Genomic DNA, 23,081 nt, shown 5'->3' on the forward strand with positions numbered 1-23,081 from the left:
TTTTGCTATAACAGGCTGTTATAGCAAAATCAGAATGCTGTTATTAACAGCATAACCGTATGCTACTCTAGAGCACTGTTTCCCAAACAGTGGGTCAAGAGTCAGGACTCATGTTCGGTCCTGACCCACTGTTAGGGAAAATAAAAACAATGTTTAAGAAGTAGTGAAAATAGCAGATCTACAAGCTTAAGCAACACATTGTGAGCTTGTACATTGCTATTTTCACTAGTTTGGGTCCCGGGCAAACGTCTAATTTCTCTTTTGGGTCTTGAGCTGAAAACTTTGAGAACCACTGCCTTTAGTGGAAGTATAAAAGTAGGCCTTGTAGCCTACATGAACAATCCCAATTACAGTAAAGAGAGTACCCGTTGTTACTTTCCACCCCTGGACTAGAAAAAACATTCACTTCTGATTCATCTCATCAATGTTGTCTGTCGTCTGTGTTCAAGGGGGGATATGATTCACTTCTGCAACAAAAACCTCTTGTCCTTATCAGCCTTGTCATCGTGCTGAGACACAACAACACCCAGATAAAACAAGGAGAGGAGAACCGGCAGACTGGAGTCCAGTGGCCTTGTTGAGGTTGAGCTCAACCCTGGGGGACAGGAAGCATGTATTGATTTTTATGCATGGCTTCGTTAAAAGCCCAGGGGATTGTATCCAGATTCACCCCGAGAATAAGTAGCACTACACATAAATCAGAGTTGTCATCATATATAAATTAGATGAATGAATACATTACAGAGCCTTCAAAAGTCATAGGTCAAGCTCTTCCTCTAACAGTGGGAGTCAAAGGGCTGTGATGTCTGCACCACGTCTACAAAAGTCACACACACACACACACACACACACACACACACACACACACACACACACACACACACACACACACACACACACACACACACACACACACACACACACACCCCTCCCCCATTTACCCACTTACACTTTACCTCCCCACTGCTCCATAGTAAAGGCCCATGTGCTATGACCTACATTCCCAGGCAGTCCCCATCCATGATTGGAATCTGCAAGTAGACCCCCCCATACATTAGGCCTGCAGGTGAATAGAAAAAAAATAAATAAAAAAAGAGAGCCTTGCTGTACTGTGTTTAATGTAAATTGATGTTTGTTTATTGATTTGTTAATGTAGGCTATACTGGTGAATGCAACTGGCTCTTATATCATGTCATATGAACATTTTTCAAAAGCAGACTGCTGGATTTACAGGAATATGAGGGTTGGTATTTTCCATTTACGAGCAGTTCTGAGGAAAAGAATCTCCGCAAAAAGAAAGTTTCCCTGCCTCCCAAAACAACAATAACACAAAGGAATGTATGTTCCAAAGGACAGCTCATTGTTTAAATTGGACTGCTGTGCGTGTGGTAGTGGTGATGATGATGATGGCAAGTAATAAAACTGTGTTGAGTCAACATGAAGAGCTTGGAAACCTATTAAGTGAGCTCAGAATAAGTTGCAGGTTTTCTAAGATGGAGAGCATGATGCAATGCTTTGTTAATCGACCGGCATGTCATGTTTTATTCGGCGCCCCATTCATTTTTCATGCAATGTGTTTCATTGCGTTAATTTAAGCCACATGTATGCTCCGACGCACGACGGTGTCGCGCGCCGAAACTAGCCAATTTACAAGCCCACACTGCGTCTTGGAGGCAAACATCGTGAGCTTGCATGTCTGTGCTATTTTCGACGCGCGACACCGTCGTGCGACGAAGTACGTACGAATCGGGCATTAGGCTATGCAGTGGCAATTCTATCCACTAGATAGGCAGTGGTGTAAAGTAACCAAGTACATTTACTCAAGTACTGTACTTAAGAACAATTTTGAGGTACTTTTACTTTCCTGGAATATTTCCAATTTACTTTTACTTCTACTCCACTACATCTCAGAGACAAATATTGTACTTTTTACTCCAATACAATTATTTGACAACTTTAGTAGTAACTACTAGTTACTTTGTAGATTTTGATTATCATTACATCACACGCATTAACCACTTCAGCCAAATACTTAGGCTATTTTCAAAGCATTTTTATACATTTGGAAACTTGTGAAATGGACATTCTGCAAAAATGAGTACTTTTACTTTCAGGACTTATATAGGAGTATATTTCAATGCAAAAATAATTTTTGCATTCCGGACTTTTACTTGTAATAGAGTATTTCTACATTGCGGTATTGTTTTATTAAGTAAAACAAATATGAGTACTTCTTCCACCACTGCCACTAGGTGGCGGCAGCGAGGGGACTGCTGTTTGATGCTGAAGAAGCCAAAACCTCTCCTCCAGTAAATATCTGCATCTGAGAGGAGAGAGAACAGAGAAGCATGAACTTCCTGTGTGATCTGTGTTCACTTCACTAGCTTCACCACCACCGACTCAGAGAAGGAGGAGGAGGGAGGCTTTTTCTGCTTCTTTTCACAGAGGGAAGGCAGGGCAGTGTGTGCATGGCTTGGAAGAACGACAGCGAGCTCTGCGCAACGACAACAACAACAACAGCCATAAATGTGGATTGTTTACATCGGTCGGAAAAAGCTTTCCTTCCTCCCCGCCTCCCTCTCTGCAGCGCAGCGGTGGAAGAACGGCGGCTGCCCGCGGCTCACCGTCGCCGTAGATAGCGTCCTACGGAGCGGGCCATGGCCCTGGTACTCGTCCCGGTACGTCGGCGGCCTTCGTGATCTGCTGCCCATCTTCGCAGGATAAGGTGCGAGAAGATACAAAAATCTGTGAAATCAACAGGGTTTGTGGATTAACCGCGGTAACGCAACGCAACGAGATCTGATCTGAAGGTCCATAGGCGTCGTATCAAGACGTCGGCTGATCTTGTGGACTTGGACAGGGTGGATGTACAGACAGACCCACAAGCTGACTGAGAAGATATGGCTGTTCTCAAACTCGCCGACCAGGTAGCTATATTAGCCTAGCCTGTGTGCACTAGAAAGAGCTCACTGGGTCTTTCCACGTCAAGCTTAATTCACAGCTATTGATTCGTTATTAATATTATTTATCATTATCCAAAGTGGTCTCTCGGTTAATATCGATGAAAAGCCAGAGTATGTTTTAATAAAACACTCTGATGTACCACTACCTACCCTCTATGTATGGGATTTAGATGGGTTTAGATGTGAACTGTATCGCTGCAGGAGATGCATGGAATTCAGTGATGCTGTCAAGTTCTCTTATAGTGTAGTTAGTTAGATTTGTCATAATTTTCTGTCCTGTGCTGAAATGACTACTTCCTGCTCTGTTTCCGCAAGCATCCCCCTCAACTCAAACTTGCTCCATCTTATCTCACTTAACACTTTACAATTTCACGTTATAATTTCAACTGAAGTCACACTTTGACAGATCCAATGGTATCTGCTCTGTGATCATTTCAGGGAAGTGTGTGTGTGTGTGTGTGTGTGTGTGTGTGTGTGTGTGTGTGTGTGTGTGTGTGTGTGTGTGTGTGTGTGTGGGGACACACACACACACACACACACACACACTACTCTCTTGGATATTCTCTTGGTACTCATGGAACTTCCTGTTATAAAAAAACAACAACACTTGATGATAGCAGATAAGTCTAGATGCCTCAGCCCAGCAGCACCACTGATTTGGGTAGATGTTTCAGTTTCACTTTCTTAAAATTAGAAGCCGAGAATAAAAGTGCCTTTGCAATCTGCAGTTGAAAGTGTTGGCTGACAGTTGGCATCCATGTGTGTAATGCTGTCAACAAGCTCTGAGCTATATCCAATTGAAAAATGCCAGCAATCTCACTCATCAAAGACACTTTTTGGCCATATAAGGAAACCATGCCTTTGCTGTATGTCAAGAGTTCAATGTTAAGTTGAGTCAAGACACTAAGGTCACATGGTTTCAGCAGTGAACCCTCACACCACACCACATCATGTGCTCAGGAACCTTCTCTGTAGTATGAGAGGAGCACAAACTGCTGCTTGCAGCCTCTGTCTTTTCTGTCAGTTTTAGGATCTGCTCAGATGGGGAGCTTTTGATGTGGTGTGCGGTAATAAACTGACATGTTTGTACTAGTGACAAGCATGCTGTGGTGTTTGTGATGATGTGTTTTTCTGCTCAGAATGTCATAGTTTTTCAGGGTAGTGTTACTAGCGTATAGTAAGAGCCCTTTGCAGGCCTGAAAAAAGAAGAAATACAGGAAGTTGTTGACTTGTGACATTCCTTTTCTATTTTATTTTTTTCTTTGCACCCATACAATGTGTGTGTGTGTTGTACGTGTGTCCTTTTGGATCAGGATTGTCAAGTTTTTATTGCAGATTGAGTTGTTTGTCTATTTTTTTATTTGAACATTTTTGATAAATGAAAAAGAGAATGTATATTATTGTCACAATACGATAACGACGTATTTAATTTTTTCCATTATCGACCAGCCGTACTTCAGTTACGTCTTTTTAGTTAACTTAACGTCTTAATCTAATTATGGATGAACTGATGTTTCAATGACAAAAATGTATGTACATGAACTTTGTACGTACTCATAGCTGTCAAGGATAAAACGAAAAGCCTGAGATTATTTCCATTGTGGTACTTTTAAGTGCAAGTGTGTGTGTTAACTGAGTGTCATGGTATTTTTTTGGCGGGGTATTTAGCAGAGACATACAGAAACATTTAATCAATTATAAATACAATTGCCAAAGTACTGTAAATGGAACCTGAACAGGCCAGATTTGACTGTGCATGCAGAGTAGACCCACCGCAACTGTCTCTGTTTCTCACTGTACAGCCCCATTGACAGGCAGGGAGAAAAACAGAGTCATGCGGTGCAGTGGGGTTTTTAATTCCACTCTTCATTGATACAGGCAGATCAGCTGTTTCTTATTGGTCCCGAGGGGGAGGGGATTGGCCAATTAAAGGCCCGTAGGCCACAATCAGTGGAACACAGTTACTATTACTATATAGGTCGGACTGACTGTATGGGGGACATTCATCAAGCAACACAAATAGTGTGTTTGCGTGAACCTTGTGCGTGTGCAATGCATGTATATTTGCTGCAGTCACACATGTACAGTTACAGTATATGCACATGTGTTTGGTAGGGCAGTAAGGGTACCCTGTAAGCGTTCGTATAGTGTTTGTGGAATGAAAACACAGTTTATCTGATGGAGGAAGTATGTGTAGGATAACAGTGAGTGAAAAGGAAGGTTTGGAGGGGAAATGCGTATGTTATGCCACTGTTGTAGCAGCGAGGGACTGAATGTGGTCCTTGGGGACCAGCGGTGACAGGAGTAGATGATTTAGTGGGCCGTGCATATGAGCCCTCCGATCGTAGACAAGAAAGTTAACTTTCATTTGTAATGGTCAACAGGGGTGCTTGGAATACTTTAATTGGACTTTGAATTTGAGGCTAGTTAGGAGCATTTGTGTGTTGCTGTTTTTGCAACTGTCTTATTTTGGTGTGTGTGTGTGTGTGTGTGTGTGTGTGTGTGTGCTGCAACAATGAGCTCTGTGTCTGAGATGCTTTTAGATAGCCTGGAGGGGTGGTGGTGTGGGTTTAGGGAATGCCTCATTCAGGACGGCTGCTTCCAGGACAGGCAACCCCCCGCCAATCCCCCCCACACACACTCTCGAAACCTCCCTGGCTTTTCCATTCCCAAATGCTGGTAGCACTGAGCTCCCCAGATCCCCATGGCAATTACAGATACCAGCATTGTGACTGGTGGGCGATGCCAACTGCGAGTGTGTGTGTGTGTGTGTGTGTGTGGTGTGTGTGTGTGTGTGTGTGTGGTGTGTGTGTGTGTGTGTGTGTGTGTGTGTGTGTGTGTGTGTGTTTCATGTGTGCATACAGGCCTACATGTTGGGTGTAAGCGTTTGTGCGTGCATGAGCACTTGAAGGAAAGGCATTCTGGCTGAAGCGGCCATATGCTGCCAAGTGTTCACGGCTTGTTTAAAGGCACAGCTCCTCTTGTCCAAACTAGGGCCTTGTTTGGTACTTTGTAACGTAACAACTTAAACACGATATACTTCACTGACCGGAGCCCCCCAGGGGTCTATACTAGACCCCCTCCTGTTTCCCTCTAGTCTACACCAAATCTATCGAAAATAGCCGCCACTTTGCGACACGTGAGCTTTGCTATTTTTGCCAAATGTTTGCCGCAGAAAAGAGATGCTAGGATTCATGTGGTTAATGTGTCCTTCCCTCTTCTTCCCTCTGTCTAATCTGTGATTTATTTAGTCAAAGGAAGCATTGAACATTGAACTGTTGAATATAACTTTGTTTGAACTAATAAGAAACATGTAGATCACCAGTAGGTACGAGCACTTAAGGAGACACTGCTGTAGTTAAATAGACTAATTGAACATGTTAATGTTATTATCTTCTTTCCTGGCAGGCCATGCATTGCCCACATTAGGTCTTTTAACCCCTCCATCATGTCACAGATCTTATTCTTTTTTTCTGTGTGGCAAGATTATTCATGATTGTGAGAATAGGTGGAGGTTTCTCAGCTGAAGACATGAATCTATATAGAGGCCTCTGAGTCCCCATCCCCTGAGCCCCCTCCTCTTGTACCATTATGGTTTCATCTCCCTGGGAGAGACATTCGGCAGTCTCCTGCTCTCTCCATCTGTCTGTTATGCACTGCTGTAGGCTAGCTCAGAGACCAAAGACATACTGTGTGCATGTGTGTGCTTGTAGCTTACTTCTGTCCTTGTGAAAAGCCTGGAAGGACAGCATGTTGTGCTGGTCCTCACTTAGTTTGGAAAGAGGTCCTCACTTTGAACGAGCTAGAGTTGGGTGTTAAGTTTATGGGTGAGAATTAAGATTTATGGTTATGGTTTGGCCTGAATTGGTGAGGATTATGTTTTGGAGAATGATTGTGGTAGATGAAAATCAATAGAAATCCTCAAAAGAGTGTTGATACATGTGTTTGTTTATCTTTATCATAGACCTACAATTTCCTTGACTATTTGCAGACTCCAACTTTCCTACAGAAACAAATGAAGGGACATATGTTGAAAAGGGAAAAATGAGTCATCCTTTGGTGTCAGCAAGCATTCAACATCTACTGTACAGTAGCTCCCCTATCTTGTGTGTGGAGGCCTGAGGGATGCAAACAGGCATCCATTTGCTTTCAGTTGTTAGACTAGCATTTAGCAGTTGCAAGACAAACAGGTTAAAAGATAGGCTACTGGTATGGCTACGGGTTGTTGAGGAGAAGGATGATATGGCACTGCACAGGAATCGTGTGTGTGTGTGTGTGTGTGTGTGTGTGTGTGTGTGTGTGTGTGTGTGTGTGTGTGTGTGTGTGTGTGTGTGTGTGTGTGTGTGTGTGTGTGTGTGTGTGTGTGTGTGTGTGTGTGTGTGTGTGTGTGTGTGTGTGTGTGTGTGTGTTCTCCATTTGGTGTGTGCAGTGTGCGTTATTTTTATTTTTTTTAAAAGCAGAAGTGAAACGGCCTCTGAGGTTCCTCTCTGGCATTTCTGAGAAGGAGAGACGGTGCAACAGGAAGTGAGGTGGACGAGGTGACAGAGATACTCAGGAAGTTAAGAGAGGCCTACTTCTGCACAATCTGATGCATGGGCACCACATCTAGCTTTAAAATCGGGCTTAAACAAACAAGCCATAAATTAAACCATGTCAGGAGGTTTGGAATCTTTGACATATTGTTGAGTATGATCATCCTGGCTTCCCTTGTGTGATTGGCTCAAGATGATAGGAAATGCGGGCATCTGCCAACAAGCTCCCCATGCCTCCCTCTCTGTTCCTCAGAAAGCTGACCTTTATGGCTGTTGTGCTGATTGATGTTGATAGTGTGTGTGTGTGTGTGAGACTCTGTGCATGTCTAGGACCTGTATTTACCATATGTCTGCGATTGTGGAGAGAAAATAGGGGCTTTGCAGCATGACCTCCATACAATGCCCTTTGTTTAGTTTTCCCTTGAGCTTGGTAGAGTTTTATCTCTCTTGCTCAGCACGTTAACCTGCTTCAATACGCTGTTAAAACACATCTCTCCTGCTAGTCAGGGATGCTGTTTGGTGTTCTTTTAAACTACAAGCAACATGGCGAAAAACATGTTTGCAATAAAGTACATTTTTGTGTACTAAATAATGTAGGCTACAGTCTAGTCGCAGCCCGTCCTTTCCAGCTTGTGTAAACACGGCACAGGCAGGCGTAGTCGGGCAGCTGCTTTTCTGGACACGCGTGCACACACACAATTATAAACACGCATGCATGTGCACACAGCCACGCGCACACAGTCAGTATTCCATACCGTGGGAAGGCTCATTGGACCTTGTTTACTCTTTGTGCTGTATCCACTGGACAAATTTGATCTCTTCTATGGCCTTCCCTTCTGGCTCTGTTTGACAAAATGAAAGGACTGTTACATCGATCAGCGATGTTGCACATGACCTTCAGGGCTCCTGTTTCTTCTAAAATAGCATCTATATTTACTGGTGTTACATATAGGCCCTGGTCACATTCTCTTTAATGTCTTTCATGCCATAAATCGTGTTGAGTAACACTCTCTTTTTCTGTCACTCTTTCTCTCTCTCTCCCTCCCTCTCCTGTCTACTTCTTTCCCAGCCTCCACTCATCCAGGCCATCTTCAATGGAGACCCCGAGGAGATCCGTATGCTCATCTACAAGTCTGAAGACATCAATGCTCTGGTGAGATGGCGCTAGGTCCTTTTTACGTGTTCTCGCCACCCCAAGCACACAGCACGTGTGTTTCATGTACTACACTGAGAAGGACAGTTGTCTGGTTTGTCTTGAGGTGAGCGAAGGGCCCATATCAGCTTACAGGAGAATCAAGCCAGGACACTTCTGTTCTCCAAGACAGTGGCAACCTTGTACTTTTCATTTATCTTCTCGCTACTTCCTGTGTGGGCCAAAGCACAGGGATCAGGAGTGGTCAGAGTTCAAGGGTCAGCTTGGCCAAAGTTCAGAGCAGTTGTTTATTTAAATTAACCACTTGAACCCTAGCATCCTTATTCCGGGAGGAACGCCTTGTGGGCTTGTAGATCGTCTAATTTTGGTGTAGAGGGGAAAAAGTGCGGGACAAGTACAGTGCCGACCCCGCTCAACTAAGTACCAGTTCACTAAGAATAGAGGGTTAAGTGGCTAATTTGTAAATAGTTTATAAAGTGTGGAGTGGAGGACATGCTTCCTGCTTTCTCATTCTCCTCTTGATTGTATTAACCTCCTATGCAGGACCAGCAGGACAATTGTACGCTCTCATTGTGCAATTCAGTTGTATTTTTTTGTTGGAGAAGAGGCTCACAGCCCAGTGAAATGGACATCTGGTGTGGTCATCGGGACTGTGTGTGTTATTGTATTGGAGAGCTCTGAGATGAACAATGGACATGTTGACACTGACTGACTGGCCCACAACTTGGCCCTCAGCTTAGCTCATCGTCTGTAGCCTCCTCTGTGTCCATTCTAAGCTACCAGTCCCATTTTACTATCTGACCACGGGTCACTAAGCTTGTTTCTCAGCAATTTAAAGCCTGGTTGAATCAGAATCAGAATCAGAATCAGAATCAGAATCAGTTTTATTGTCACATCACAGGTTTACAAGGTAAAAAAGTGGGTGAAATTCGTTTTTGTACATCGTTCCCATCGCAACGTTAGTTTCCATAGAAAGAAGAGGGGGGGGGGAGAAGAAGAGGGGGTGGGGGGCAAGTGGGAAGGAGATCAAAACAAGAGAGCAACAGAAGGCCAGACAAGTTATCTACATATTTACAAAGTACCTGAGACGATAAAAAAATTAAAATTAAAAATTAAAAATAAAATCGGCGACTGGTATAGAATGATGTCTGCGTTACTGAGTCGCTCTGGATAAGAATGTCTGCTTGATACCTAAATTGTACTGATCAATTTTGCCGACTGCCTCGTTGACTCCCTGTTCTGCAACAAAAAATAATAATAACTATGTGTTTATTGTTGTTTGACAGAGTTGCGTAGTTTGTATTGGTCAAAGTCTGAAATCTGTGAGCACCGCAAAGGCTGCTCGTCAATTCTTTTGTTGGCAGCAATTTGAAGTTGTCAGATTTTAAACTAGCTTAAACTGTAACATCGCTTCAGAAGACAGGGGTGGGAGAGGTATTAAGGCTGTTCATTTAGCATATATATTTCCATATCGTCGCTGTCGTCAGAAAACCTGTATATTTATTTTTTATGTTTTTTCATAATGCCCCGGATTGCCTCCCGGCAAGTCTATTTGTAGGAAGTCCAATGCTCCTAATAGTTGGGATGCGTAAATGCAGTGACAAAATTATCTCCAAGGAGTGGGGACAAAGGTTTCCTCCTAAAAATGTCTGTGTGTCTGTATTTCGACCGACTGACTTCAAACTCACCGCAGACGTCACCTACGATCCGAGGGAGTGCCGTGACGGTTGTCCATAAATGCCTATTTATTATTAATTTATAATGATATTATTTATCATTTGATACTTTGTCGTATGACAGTGTTGCATCGTGACTCATTGTGAGCCTGTAGATTTTTATTTTGTTTGTTTTGAAAACAGTACATTTTCGCCTACAATGACATCCCCAAAATACGGACTGTTTAAAGTTGTTAACTAGGTATGTCTGTGGGTTTTGGATAGCTGACAGCGACAATACGTATCCTAGACTTACAACTGTAGTCTGCCTCAACCTCTCTGCCTCCCTCCCTCAGGATTCAGAGAAACGTACTCCACTCCATGCAGCGGCCTTCCTGGGAGACCCGGAGATCACTGAACTCCTCATCCTCTCTGGTAAAGTAACCCTTTTGCTCTCTTTCTCCTCCTTTGTAATCCACCTTTCTCGCACTGAGATCTTTAATATACATTTTAGCATTTGTCAGCCTCATTTTTGAATGCATATATAAACTATATACACTAGATCAGCGGTTCTCAAACTATGGGTCATGACCCAAAGTGGGGTCGTGGGAAGGTGCCGTTGGGGCATTGGGAACCAAAAAAAGAATAAATATTTTGTTTTATCAGAAAGGGGAAAAAAAAGGTGATGTCGTCGCGACCAACGTGAAGAGGACGGCCACTTGACTCCTCATACACACAAGGCTCCAACACCGACGAGAACAATCAGCAACACAAGACAACACACACAAGCCCTTGCAGAGGCTAAGGCACACAAACTGATTTTAGCTGTTCATAAACTATTTACTTAGGAATGATGTTCAATATGAGCGTGTGGTACAAATACATGGACCACAGGTCCATTTGGTTCCATCTGTACCCTCGCAGAGTTAAATTTAGATCGCGATGTAACATTACCGAGCGGGGAGATCATTCTCACAGACAGACAACCATACCAGTTACCAACAGCTGCCGCGATAGAGAAAAACGCCACGTCGGTGGCCAAAGATGGATCAAGAAACTGTGGTGGTTCTAGGCTAGAACCACCGGAGTTGCAATAAGTTGCTAGAACTTCTAGCAACGTGTTTTGGCTAAATGCTTCAGTTTACAAATGTGTGTACAGATTACAGAACCACCTCCATAGTGTTTTAGTGCCCGGGGGGGGGAGGGGCACTAACGTTTTCTCACCATAATATGGTGAGAAAAAATTCCCCTCATAAAAAGGAGGACGTGGTATAAAAGTTTGAGAACCCTGCACTAGATAGATATTCAGGCATGTCTTCGGGCATGTCCGTATTTGGACTGATAATGTGGCACTTCGTCCCGCATTATGAGCTCGTATGTCTGTGTCAGACTCAGAGATGCGTGGATGTGCTTTTTCGTCACCCGAATCCACGTGTACACGTCCATTATCCATCCGCCATCCACCCGCATTGATTATATCATCTTATTTATAGATCTGCGCCAACCGCACATGGGATTCTATATGGATACGTACTTGTACAAACAATGTCATTCACCACTGTCGCGATCACCTCTGTAGTGACTGTATACATCCATATCCATGGTAACAACAAGCCCTCTGTCAGTTTCTCACATCGTAGATTTTCATAAGAAGACATATCCATAAGACTCGTCGGCGGCGGCAGGGTTAAGAACTTCACTAAATCACTCCCACGCCAAACTTTTATTCCCCCCTTCTTTTTTTTATTTTGTTTTAAATCCTCAGTTAAAGGGTAAGACCACTTTGGTAGAGGTTTGGGTTGTGTAGTTACCTTGCCATGATGTAACTCCAAAGGTGGGCAAGAAATAAAAAATAATTGCTCCATTGATTAGAAATTGATAATTCAAAAATATGCTCATTGTATGGTAAAACAGCTCTCAAAGTCACTCTTTTAGCACATAAATGAATACAAACAAAGCTGATTCAGACAATATAGAGCATCACCAAACCCAGTACTGTTTGTTTTTTTTAATAAAAATGTCAACTTCCTGTTGATTTTACTATTTGAAGATCTGGATCCAGATCCGCGGATCCAGTCCAGGCTTTCTGCTTCAACAGGAAGTTGACATTTTTATAAAAAAAAAAAACAGTACTGAGTTTGGTGATGTTCTATATTGTCTGAATCAACTTTGTTTGCGTTCGTTTACATGCTAAAATAGTGACTTTGAGAGCAGTTTTACCATACAATGTAAGTCAATGAGGAGCATATTTTGAATTATCAATTTCTAATCAATGGAGCAATTATTTTTTATTTCTTGCCCACCTTTGGAGTTACATCATGGCAAGGTAACTACACAACCCAAACCTCTACCAAAGTGGTCTTGCCCTTTAAGTTTCTCTCACTTTAGCTGCCTTTAGTCCACTGTGTTGTTGTGTGGACGTTAAAGACCCCATGCCGGCAAAAGCACGTGTAGTAGGCGTCTAATTTGTGCCTGATGGAAAATGACGTAATATTAAAATACTACAAACGCACGCACGCTGAGATTTCGTGTTTTTTTAAAGGCTATAATAGGGCTAGATACTAGATGTCATTCATTTAATTCCCGCATTATTTCACCCACGCTTTATCCAATATGAATTAATAATGATATTTGATTGACCCAAATCCGCCCAAACTGTGGTTATCCGCGGCAACGGCGGCTAAAACAGCGATGTGTGTGTGTGTGTGTGTGTGTGTGTGTGTGTGTGTGTGTGTGTGTGTGTGTGTGTGTGTGTGTGTGTGTGTGTGTGTGTGTGTGTGTGTGTGTGTGTGTGTGTGTGTGTGTGTGTGTGTGTGTGTGTGTGTGTGTGTGTGTGTGTGTGTGTGTGTGTGTGTGTGTATTATATATGTGTGTGTACTAGTCTGTGCATATGCCCCACTTTTCACCTGATCTCTGCTAATCCCTCTCTGCTTGTATTCTACTGCAGGAGCTCGGGTCAACGCCAAAGATAACATGTGGCTCACCCCTCTTCATCGTGCCGTGGCATCTAGGAGTGAGGTGGGTAGTTTCTCACACACACACACACACACACACACACACACACACACACACACACACACACACACACACACACACACACTGTGTCACAGGTGTCAACAAGCTAAGCCACACAGTGTGATATTGCCACCTGTGTACTTCAGCACTTCCAAGCACTTCCACGCCCAAACACCATACATACACACAAACAAACACGCTGACTTGGCCTTAGCTGACGTAGCAGTTTCTGCTCCTGTGCCCAAACAGGTAATTCCACATAACTATGTAGGTGCACACTTACTGTGCTCTAGGTTGTGTCTGTATCTCTCGCTTTGCATGAATCATTAGTTTGGATGATTACAAGTGACGTTGTACCATAACCTTGAATAAACAAAGTCTTTATTTATCTCCACATACACATTCTGAACTCCCCTGTCCTGTCCACGCTCCACAGGAGGCCGTGCGTGTGCTGATCCGCCACTCGGCTGACGTGAATGCCCGTGACAAGAACTGGCAGACGCCGCTGCACGTTGCTGCGGCCAATAACGCGCTGCGATGCGCTGAGGTCATAATCCCGCTGCTGAGCAGTGTCAACGTGTCGGACCGCGGCGGGCGCACCGCACTGCACCATGCCGCCCTCAACGGCCACACTGAGGTACTGCACCGATACACCAACTAGATCTGTTCTTGTTTGTAGAAGTGGAGGTGGGGTGGGACCGGACCTTTTTATATATCATAATATATTGTAATATTTATTACATTAAGTCCTGACATTTCCATGTTTTAGTCATCTACATTCTAATATGCTAGTCAAGGATTAATGAGCTCAATGGGCTCAACCCTGGTTGTTCAACATTTATGCACGCGCCTCTTAATTACAACATCCTGGGTTCAGATCTGAGTCAGGACCTGTATCACATGTCACACTGCTCTCTAGTTTCTTTCCTGTGTTGCGACGGCGCTGGCAGACAAAGCAGAAATCCCTTAAAAGTGATCTTTGCATGAAAAGAAGAATCTGCCAGCGGTTCTCATTTTCAGAAAACTTTGAATGAGTAATGTATTATGTACCGTAGGTTGAATCTAAAAATAAATGTTGGCAGACACGGCAGATTTCTAGAGGCCAATCTGAATGGCCAGCCTCTATTTATCTGCAGTTTGTTCATGTCAGATGGAATGTATTTCGAATGCATTTACATGGATATTATCACCCTCCCACCCCCACACACACAGCAAGTGTCAATGTGGGCATTGACACTTGCGCCCACACTCATCTGTGCATAAATATATGCCAGAGGGTATGTTCATATTTGACTCATCACTCTTTGCACCCCCCTCTCTTTTTCTCTCTCTCCTCCACTTTCATTCTTTCAGATGTTAAACCTACTCCTGGCAAAAGGCGCCAACATCAACGCCTTCGACAAGAAAGACGGCCGGGCGCTGCACTGGGCAGCTTTCATGGGTGCGAGACAAGGACAGAATTTGCAACAGTTTCTCGCACTTCACAACATGTCTTTATTCCTGGAAGTAGATATATATATAAAATAAAATAAAATCAATGGGTCTGAGTCACCTAATGGACCAACGCAGAGATTCTCATAGATTGTGAAAAGACTAATGCTTGTTTAGGTAGAGGAGCCCACTTCAGAGTGCTGTTCAGTATCTACTTACTCTCCCCTGCACTGTTAATGGGCTGTTATGTACTGTAGCTTTTGCACTCACCAGATACAGGATTCAGAGAATTAATTTGTATTAGCCGGAACAAAATGATATGGAGCCACAATCTCTCAACTCCCATTAAACAAATGAGTCAATGAGTTTTAGCTCTGAGGATAACGATGTATATTTTGTGCGTGTGTGTGTTTGCACGCACAATTTTGTGCTGCTCCCCTTACAGGTCACCTGGATGTCGTGTGTATGTTGGTGAGCCAGGGGGCAGAGATCAGCTGTAAGGACAAGAGGGGCTACACTCCCCTCCACACGGCTGCCTCGAGTGGGCAGATCGCTGTGGTGAAACACCTGCTCAACCTAGCTGTGGAGGTAGGCATTCCTGACAAAAGGATAACTTTCACTCATTCACTTATTCTCCTTCCTACACGGGCAAATATGCCCACACACAAATTCTCTCTTTACTCTCTCTGTGCCTCCAGATAGATGAATCCAATGCGTTTGGGAACACAGCGCTCCACGTGGCCTGTTTCAACGGCCAGGACGCGGTGGTCAGTGAGCTGATCGACTACGGGGCCAATGTCAGCCAGCCCAACAACAAGGGTTTCACCCCGCTGCACTTTGCAGCTGCCTCTACACATGGAGCTCTCTGCCTGGAGTTCCTGGTCAACAACGGGGCTGACGTTAACGTACAGGTAACCCATGGGTCAACTCTTCTGCCTGTACATAATTGTCAGGGGTGTAGCAGCTCTGCTGCAGCGTTAAGGCAAGGCAGCTTTTGAGGTAACCATCCCTCGTGCTGTTCCAACTACACTGCAAAATTGGAGCGTTTGTTTTAGCCCGATATATACATATAAAGAAGGTATAAACTTTTCAAACGTTTTCCAAAAATCTCTTATTTTAGAATTTTCGATTTATGAAAAAAATCCAATTTTTCAAATTGATGAGAATTAATAACAAACTTTTTGACAAATATCTATGAAAATATCGGTATTCGGTGGTCTATGATGTAGGTCTCTAAAAAATCTGCATTGGCATTGGATCCAAAAACTGGCAATGGTCGGTCTCTAGTGTTTTTAACTCTGAGACTCTGGAGAGATTTCCTGCTAGTCTGACAGCTCGATCACTGACCAGTGGGAGTGGTGCTATTTCTCCAATCATTTACTGTGACTGTGTTAGTCTGATGTCTTCACATCTGTTGCCTCTCTCTGTCAGAGTCGTGATGGAAAGAGCCCCCTTCACATGACGGCGGTACACGGGCGCTTCACTCGTTCCCAGACCCTCATCCAGAATGGTAGGTCCTCTTTGCGTGTGTCCGTGTGTTTTCTCTGTGTCTAAGAATTACTTTTAGTAATCCTCGAGGCCCTCATGTTACTTTCAAATACGTCAGGGGATATTAGCAGAAAAATGTCCAATCTTGGAATAAATTCCTTACCAAAAAAAATCTTCACCAATGTGTTTGTAAAGGTGTCTAGTAACACATCTCATAAAGACTGAAATGCAGTTTCCCTAGGGGAATTTTTGACAGCTGCTGAAAGTTGGGGTACCCACCATAACCTTATGCAGGGGGGGAAAAAAATCAAAATTTTAAATAGCATGTGAGGGGTCAAACTAGGGTGTTTTTATGATTCTGAATCCATTTGCAAGCATTTGTTTTGCACCAAAACCACTCCTTGGGCTAAAAACAGCCCAATCTCAATGGGCTTTTTACACAAAAAGTATACCTGGAAAAGGCAGTTTTTAGCCCAAGGAGTGGTTTTGGTGCAAAACAAATGCTTGCAATGGATTCAGAATCATAAAAACACCCTAGTTTGACCCCTCACATGCTACTTCAACCCGCATAAGGTTATGGTGGGTACCCCAACTTTCAGGACTGTCACAAATTCTCCTAGGGAAACTGTATTTCAGTCTTTGTGAGATGTGTTACTAGACACCTTTACAAACACATTGGTGAAGATTTTTTTTGGTAAGGAATTTATTCCAAGATTTTTTAAATATCCCCTGACTAAAAGTGCTTTAACCATATTAGTCATTATAGGCAGAAATTTGCCTAGGCTCATATATGCTTCATGTATACACGCCGTCTGTCGGTCTTGCGCAGTGAAAATAGCAGATCTACAAGCTCACAAGGAATTGCATTGCAACACATTGTGAACTCGTAGATTTGATCTATTTTCATCGTACGACGGTGTCAGGCTTAAAGCTGCAGTCCATAAGATCCAACCAGTAGTGGTCCTACCCCAACACAGGATCTAAATGTCTCAACAGAAGAGCAGGGAGACCTCCAAACTAGGGATGTGCGCGGGTATACGGATAAACGGTGCTGCCCCTACTAAACGTTATTGTATTAACCCATTAAAACTGGGTAAGCATCTGAGTCATTTTAGATATTAGCGTTGGCTATAAAAAAATAGCAGATATACAAGCTCACGGCGCATTACTTCTTGCCGCGCAGCGTTTGGGGGTCCTTGGCACGGAGAAGTTTGAGAACTACTGATTCAGAAGGCATTTGTAGAATCGGCCTCAGGGCCTTAATGGGTTAAATATATTTTTAATTGAGATGTTTAATCTTTGTTTATTACGCATTTCCATTTTGCACCCATGTTACTATACTATTAATACTTACTATTAATAAAATGTTGCCTTTAACATGCAAATTAAGCAAATGCATGCAAATTAAGCGAACATTTGTAACTGACAAATGTGTCAACAAATATTTCTGAAAAACTATTGTTGCTATACCAGTGGTGCTCAAACTTTTTCTTGTCAAGGATTATATGTTTTTGGCCCCATCAAAATATGTTGTGACCCACCCAGAAGCAAAGATTTGAGTTAAAATGTATGTATTCAAAGATTTGCAAAAATATCGATATCGTAGCGCGCCACACTCTGTATGAGCTTGTAGATCTGCTATTTTTGTATAGCCAAAGTATAAAAATAATTGTTATAGCTAAAATGACACAGATACGTTCCCAGTTTGAGTGGATTAAGTTGCTACAGACACTGGTTGGTTTGAAAAAAAGAGCAAAGTTTGTGTGAGTACTTTGATGGTATTACCTCATACTGCCCGCTGCCTCTGTGATCCGGTCGATTTGAATAAATAATCCAGCGTTTGAGGTGAGAACATGGAGAATGCAGAGTAGGCCTTCGTTTTCATTCACAACCATTTGGCTGAAGATCCAATACTACATGTCATGTTATGGTTTAAACTTTAAAGGGTCAGTCAGTACAGTAGTGTGCTTCAGACCAGCTCTGCTGGAGTGACAGCATAATTGATTTGACCTACTTTTGCACAGTGCACTGGCATGATGTAATTAATTATTTGCAGGCATGCAATGCTCATTTGGTATGTTCTTGCACTCTATTTCAATGACGTGACGCGCACGTCGCTTAACACCTACACTGCAAGTCACACAATGGACAATTGATATGCATCTAGGCTTATTCCTATGTTAATTCGCTAGGTGTGAGTCGGGAACCTTTGAAAACTTTGTTGAGGTGCGAATTTAAAGTAGTTTTAAATCTATGCGTGTGCCTGCGCGTGCTCCTGGTCAAATAGGTTCCGGCACGGCGTGCAAGGCCGTCCAGTGAGCATTGCACCCCTGATTATTTGGGAGCAGGCAGCTGTGTAAGATTCCAATAGTATAACCATTTTAAATGGCTTTCATATACTCGTACAATTTTTTTTCAAATGAGATTTGGCCTTATAGATCGAAATGTGTTCAGTTTTGGCTATTTTATGGGTGTTAATTTTAATTAATAAAAAAAAATCGTCCACTTGAAGAAAAGTTTTCAGAAATGTTGTGTACACTTCAGTGAAATTAATCACTGGGAACATCCCTACTCCAAACACCACAGTTGTGTTAGTTATATATTGTATTATTTTACTCTACCATGCAGATTTGTTAAAAAAAATGTGTTCACTAAAACAAGTAAGCTTTAAATGATTAAATAGATTGAAGAACTGTGATGTTTGTTATAAATCAAGAAAAAAGTAAATATTTTTTATGATTTATCGTATTTTAGGTGGGGAGATTGATAGTGTGGACAAGGATGGCAACACCCCTCTCCACATTGCTGCCCGTTATGGACATGAACTCCTCATCAACACACTCATTACCAGCGGCGCAGACTGCACAAGGTGTGTGTGTGTGTGTGTGTGTGTGTGTGTGTGTGTGTGTGTGTGTGTGTGTGTGTGTGTGTGTGTGTGTGTGTGTGTGTGTGTGTGTGTGTGTGTGTGTGTGTGTGTGTGTGTGTGTGTGTGTGTGTGTGTGTGTGTGTGTGTGTGTGTGTGTATTGTAGTAAAAGGTCCCTTATGCAGTGCCTCCTGTTTGGCCAGGGACTCCAACGGACACGATTGGTGATGTTTGGAGTGACAGGGACTGCAGTAGATGTGGGGAATTGGCAACATCAAAATTGGGAGAAAATCGAGAAAACAGCAAAAATAATAATAGTACTTAATTAAAAAAACAGAACGGTGTGATTGACGCAAAGTTCTAAGTCTAAAAACTGCCTGATGCCACAATCGGGGTACTGGTATAGAACATTGAGACGTGCAGAGGGGCTCGCATTGGAAAAGCCTGATACCTGCAGTCATGGCTGCCTTAAACTGCAGGCCTGACTGAACAGACCTGTGTGTGTGCTGCTGTCTGTCATTTTCTATGTTGTTATTACTGCTGTATTGCGGTTACAATTGTGTGCTGTTGTATGAACTGTTGTCTTGATATGTACAGTGCTTGTGTTAAGGGATTTCCCCTTGGGACAATAATGTCTTAAGTCTCTCTTTTTTGTGCCATGTCCTTCTGTGCAGACGAGGGGTCCATGGGATGTTCCCTCTCCACCTGGCTGCCTTGAATGCTCACTCTGACTGCTGCCGGAAGCTACTGTCATCGGGTACGTCACAAACTACACTTCCCAAGAGCCATTGAGAAACTACACTTTCTAAGAGCCATTGAGAAATGTTGCACCATGCAGTAGTCTCTTCCTGCCAAACAGAGTTCAGTTTTGTCTTCTTCACCCCTCTTAACAGCTCAAATTCATTGAGGGAATGAAAGCTACTCTTGAGCTACCACTCTAAGACAGTGTCTCTACACAGCATTGTCTATTTTTGTGCTTTAGGTCAGGAATGTCTCAGCCTCGCTCTTTATACTCCTCACAGTGGTGAATTCAACCTCAAGAAGTATTTGTCCATAGCGAGATTTGAGTCACACTGCCCAAAAAAACAGACAAGGCCTCACTCAGGTCTTATTAATCATCACTGATTGGACCCATCTCCTTCTTGGCAAAATGTGTCCTGCTGAATGCTCTTCTTGTCTTGGACTAATGGTGGTAAACACCTTGGTCTCATTCCAAAAATGGCCGTATTTCTTGACCACAGGAAAATAAGTCTTCCCGCAAAAGGGAAGCCCCCGATAGATTCAACAAATGTAAACTAGATAGAGGGAAATCTTGAGGGGTCCATTCCGGTCCCAGATCTCTTGTCCTGTTTCCTAACACTCTGGCAGTATCTCTAGATTTGTGGCCAAAGTCAAAGGTTTCGGGTGAGACTGAGCTCCCATAGCCGCTCTGCTCTAATACGGCCTCGGCTGTAACGAACAACAAAAGAGTAATTTACATGTGTTGCAGTTTTCAGTACACAGCTGCAGATTTATGGGTGCCGGGGACCCACTGTGTACTGGGGGTTTGTGTTCAGTGCTCACATTACTCTTTAGCTGTTAGAACGCTCTATTGTGTGATTTAGCTTGAGTCACTGGACTGTGATTCTTGGCCTGAAATACACATGAAAGAAAGACACATGATGATGTGAATAAAATGGAACACTGTCTTGGAGTGAGAGTCTTCCCTCTATTGGCGTAACACCCACCTCTGTTTTTGTGTTTACCTTGTATCTGTAAATATCTGTGCATTTAATATGTAACTCACTCATTTGTCTGTCTATGCATGCACACCTTTCTCTCTCTCTCTCTCTCTTACGCATACTCTCACATGACCTTGTCATTTTGTCTTGTTTTTTTACCACACCCCTCCCTTCACACTAAAACCTGTGTTTCTCTCCACCCCCACCCCCCCATGTCTCCTCCTCCTCCTCCTCCTCCTCCACTCTGTGGCTGCTGCTGTGTGTTGTCTGACCTCCCCTTCCCGGCCTGCACTGCCACCCTCAGGCCGGAGGTTTAGCATAATGTGTAACGACTCGGTCCTGTCTGCAGGCTTTCAGATAGACACACCTGACAGTCTGGGGAGGACCTGTCTGCATGCTGCTGCCGCCGGAGGGTAAGAATGTGTGTGTGTGTGTTCTTTACTCTGTGGGATTAGCTACTGTACATAGTAATGTACATTATGTTAGGGGACGATAATTGTTATCGTTTATCGTGATAAGAAACCGCTCACAATAATCGTATCACAGAGATTTTAATTTTTCGTGAAATTGTCCTCCGTCACACACTTGGATGAATTGGCTTTAGTTGAGCTGCAAATTTAGTACCACTTAAACCCTCTATACTTTATCAAATTGACCTGTAAAGAGTGCATTTGGTACGCTCTCATTTCAATCTACACAAATCAATTCGCCAAAAATAGCAGATCTACAAGCTCGCAACGCGTTGTGAGCTTGTATATCGGCTATTTTTGGCGGACGTTCCCCCCCAGAATATGGATGCTAGGGGTTCAAGTGGTTAACAAAAGTGCCATTTTAAGTTTTAAGCATACTTTGATAATTGCGATACTATCGTTAATCGCAAAAAAGAAATTGCCACAATAAATGTGACATGTAATTTTCATATTGTCCCATCCCTAATGTATGTCTATCTACAATCCTGACCAGATATACTTGATACTGTATTTATGGTCAGTCAGGGAACAGTACTGTGTCCCTCTAATAAAAGTTTTGATAGGATATAAGCATATTTGCACTGAAAGACATTCATAAGATTTTGTATTTGCAGTAATCACTCCTCTCCTCTCCTAGTAATGTTGAGTGTGTGAAGTTGCTTCTGAGCAGCGGTGGAGAGCACAACAGGAGAGACAAGTGTGGCAGGTAAAAAAATACAAACTAACCTGTTGTTTAACACCCAAATAAATGTACTATTAAGCCAATTTAAAGTGTACATCACTTACATTTCACTCCGCCGGTCTCTCAGAACGCCACTCCACTATGCAGCAGCTAGCCGTCACTACCAGTGCCTGGAGACCCTGGTGGCATGTGGAACCTGCATTAATGCCACCGACCAGTGGGGGCGCTCTGCCCTGCACTATGCTGCCGCATCGGACCTGGACCGGAGGTGAGGGGGACAGGGGAACACACACATACATACAGTGACATAAGGTAATTTCCCGTCCTCTACTATCCATGTCCCCGGTCAGCGACAACACTACCATAGTTCGGGAGGCAAAATAGTTTTCAGGCCACCTCACAAGCCTCAATGCCTTGCTGGCGTCCTGCTTATATTGTTGAGTTAACAAAAACAAGCGCTCCTCATAAAGGAGCCATCCTTCGAAAAGCTATAGCATAGGGAGAGTGAGAAACAATGTACCATGTGTCTTTTTTTTTTAACTCAATTTTTATTGGAACAAAAGGTTTTCAAAAAGACAGACATACATACATGAAAACAAGACAGAACGTAAACAAGTGGGGGGGATAAAAAACAGTAACAAAAACAACAGACTGAAAAACAAAAAAGATAGTACAAAAAAAACAGGAACGAAAACTACAATAACAATAAAACGATTAGGCTGCAGTCTACAATTTTTTGTTATTTTTCTATATGTACCATGTGTCTTCTATGAATTGTGGTTTGAATGAACAGAGACATGTCCCTATTTTGGGCATGTCATTATAGGCCAGGATCTTCAAAAATAGCAGATCTACAAGTGCACAAAGCATTGCGATGCGTTGTAAGCTGGTAGATCAGCTGTTTACTCTCTTTGTCATACGATGAAGTGCATAAGTGGTTAAGGAAAGGCTTTAGAGATTGTACCACTCTCCTCCTCACTGTTTGCCTAGATGACTGGTAGCTGCTATCACTATCTATAACCTGACGGATGGCACCTCTGTGTTTCCACGGCAACCAGGGGTTACATGGAGGTAATGTTTGCGTGTGGGGGCGGCGGAGTGGAGTCT

General features: G+C 43.1%; 1 protein-coding gene across 4 annotated transcripts in view; it reads left to right on the forward strand.

Moving 5' to 3' along the window:
• Positions 1 to 2,339: 2,339 nt before the first annotated feature.
• Positions 2,340 to 23,081, forward strand: part of ankrd44 (ankyrin repeat domain 44) — a 34,684-nt gene continuing 13,942 nt past the window's right edge. For 3 of the 4 annotated variants that reach the window (XM_080412297.1, XM_080412299.1, XM_080412300.1), the window contains exons 1-14: positions 2,340 to 2,927; positions 8,565 to 8,648; positions 10,660 to 10,738; positions 13,251 to 13,321; positions 13,755 to 13,955; positions 14,672 to 14,759; positions 15,195 to 15,337; positions 15,448 to 15,660; positions 16,181 to 16,259; positions 18,992 to 19,106; positions 19,776 to 19,858; positions 21,127 to 21,235; positions 21,930 to 21,998; positions 22,102 to 22,242. In XM_080412297.1, coding sequence (XP_080268423.1) covers positions 2,901 to 2,927; positions 8,565 to 8,648; positions 10,660 to 10,738; positions 13,251 to 13,321; positions 13,755 to 13,955; positions 14,672 to 14,759; positions 15,195 to 15,337; positions 15,448 to 15,660; positions 16,181 to 16,259; positions 18,992 to 19,106; positions 19,776 to 19,858; positions 21,127 to 21,235; positions 21,930 to 21,998; positions 22,102 to 22,242 — 1,502 coding nt within the window. In that variant the 5' untranslated portion in view covers positions 2,340 to 2,900. The remainder of the gene's footprint in view (positions 2,928 to 8,564; positions 8,649 to 10,659; positions 10,739 to 13,250; positions 13,322 to 13,754; positions 13,956 to 14,671; positions 14,760 to 15,194; positions 15,338 to 15,447; positions 15,661 to 16,180; positions 16,260 to 18,991; positions 19,107 to 19,775; positions 19,859 to 21,126; positions 21,236 to 21,929; positions 21,999 to 22,101; positions 22,243 to 23,081) is intronic. The other variant, XM_080412298.1, reaches the window with a different exon arrangement.

This window comes from Gymnoscopelus braueri, assembly GCF_963280865.1.
Source record: "Gymnoscopelus braueri genome assembly, chromosome: 18".
In the NCBI taxonomy this organism is placed as follows: domain Eukaryota; kingdom Metazoa; phylum Chordata; class Actinopteri; order Myctophiformes; family Myctophidae; genus Gymnoscopelus; species Gymnoscopelus braueri.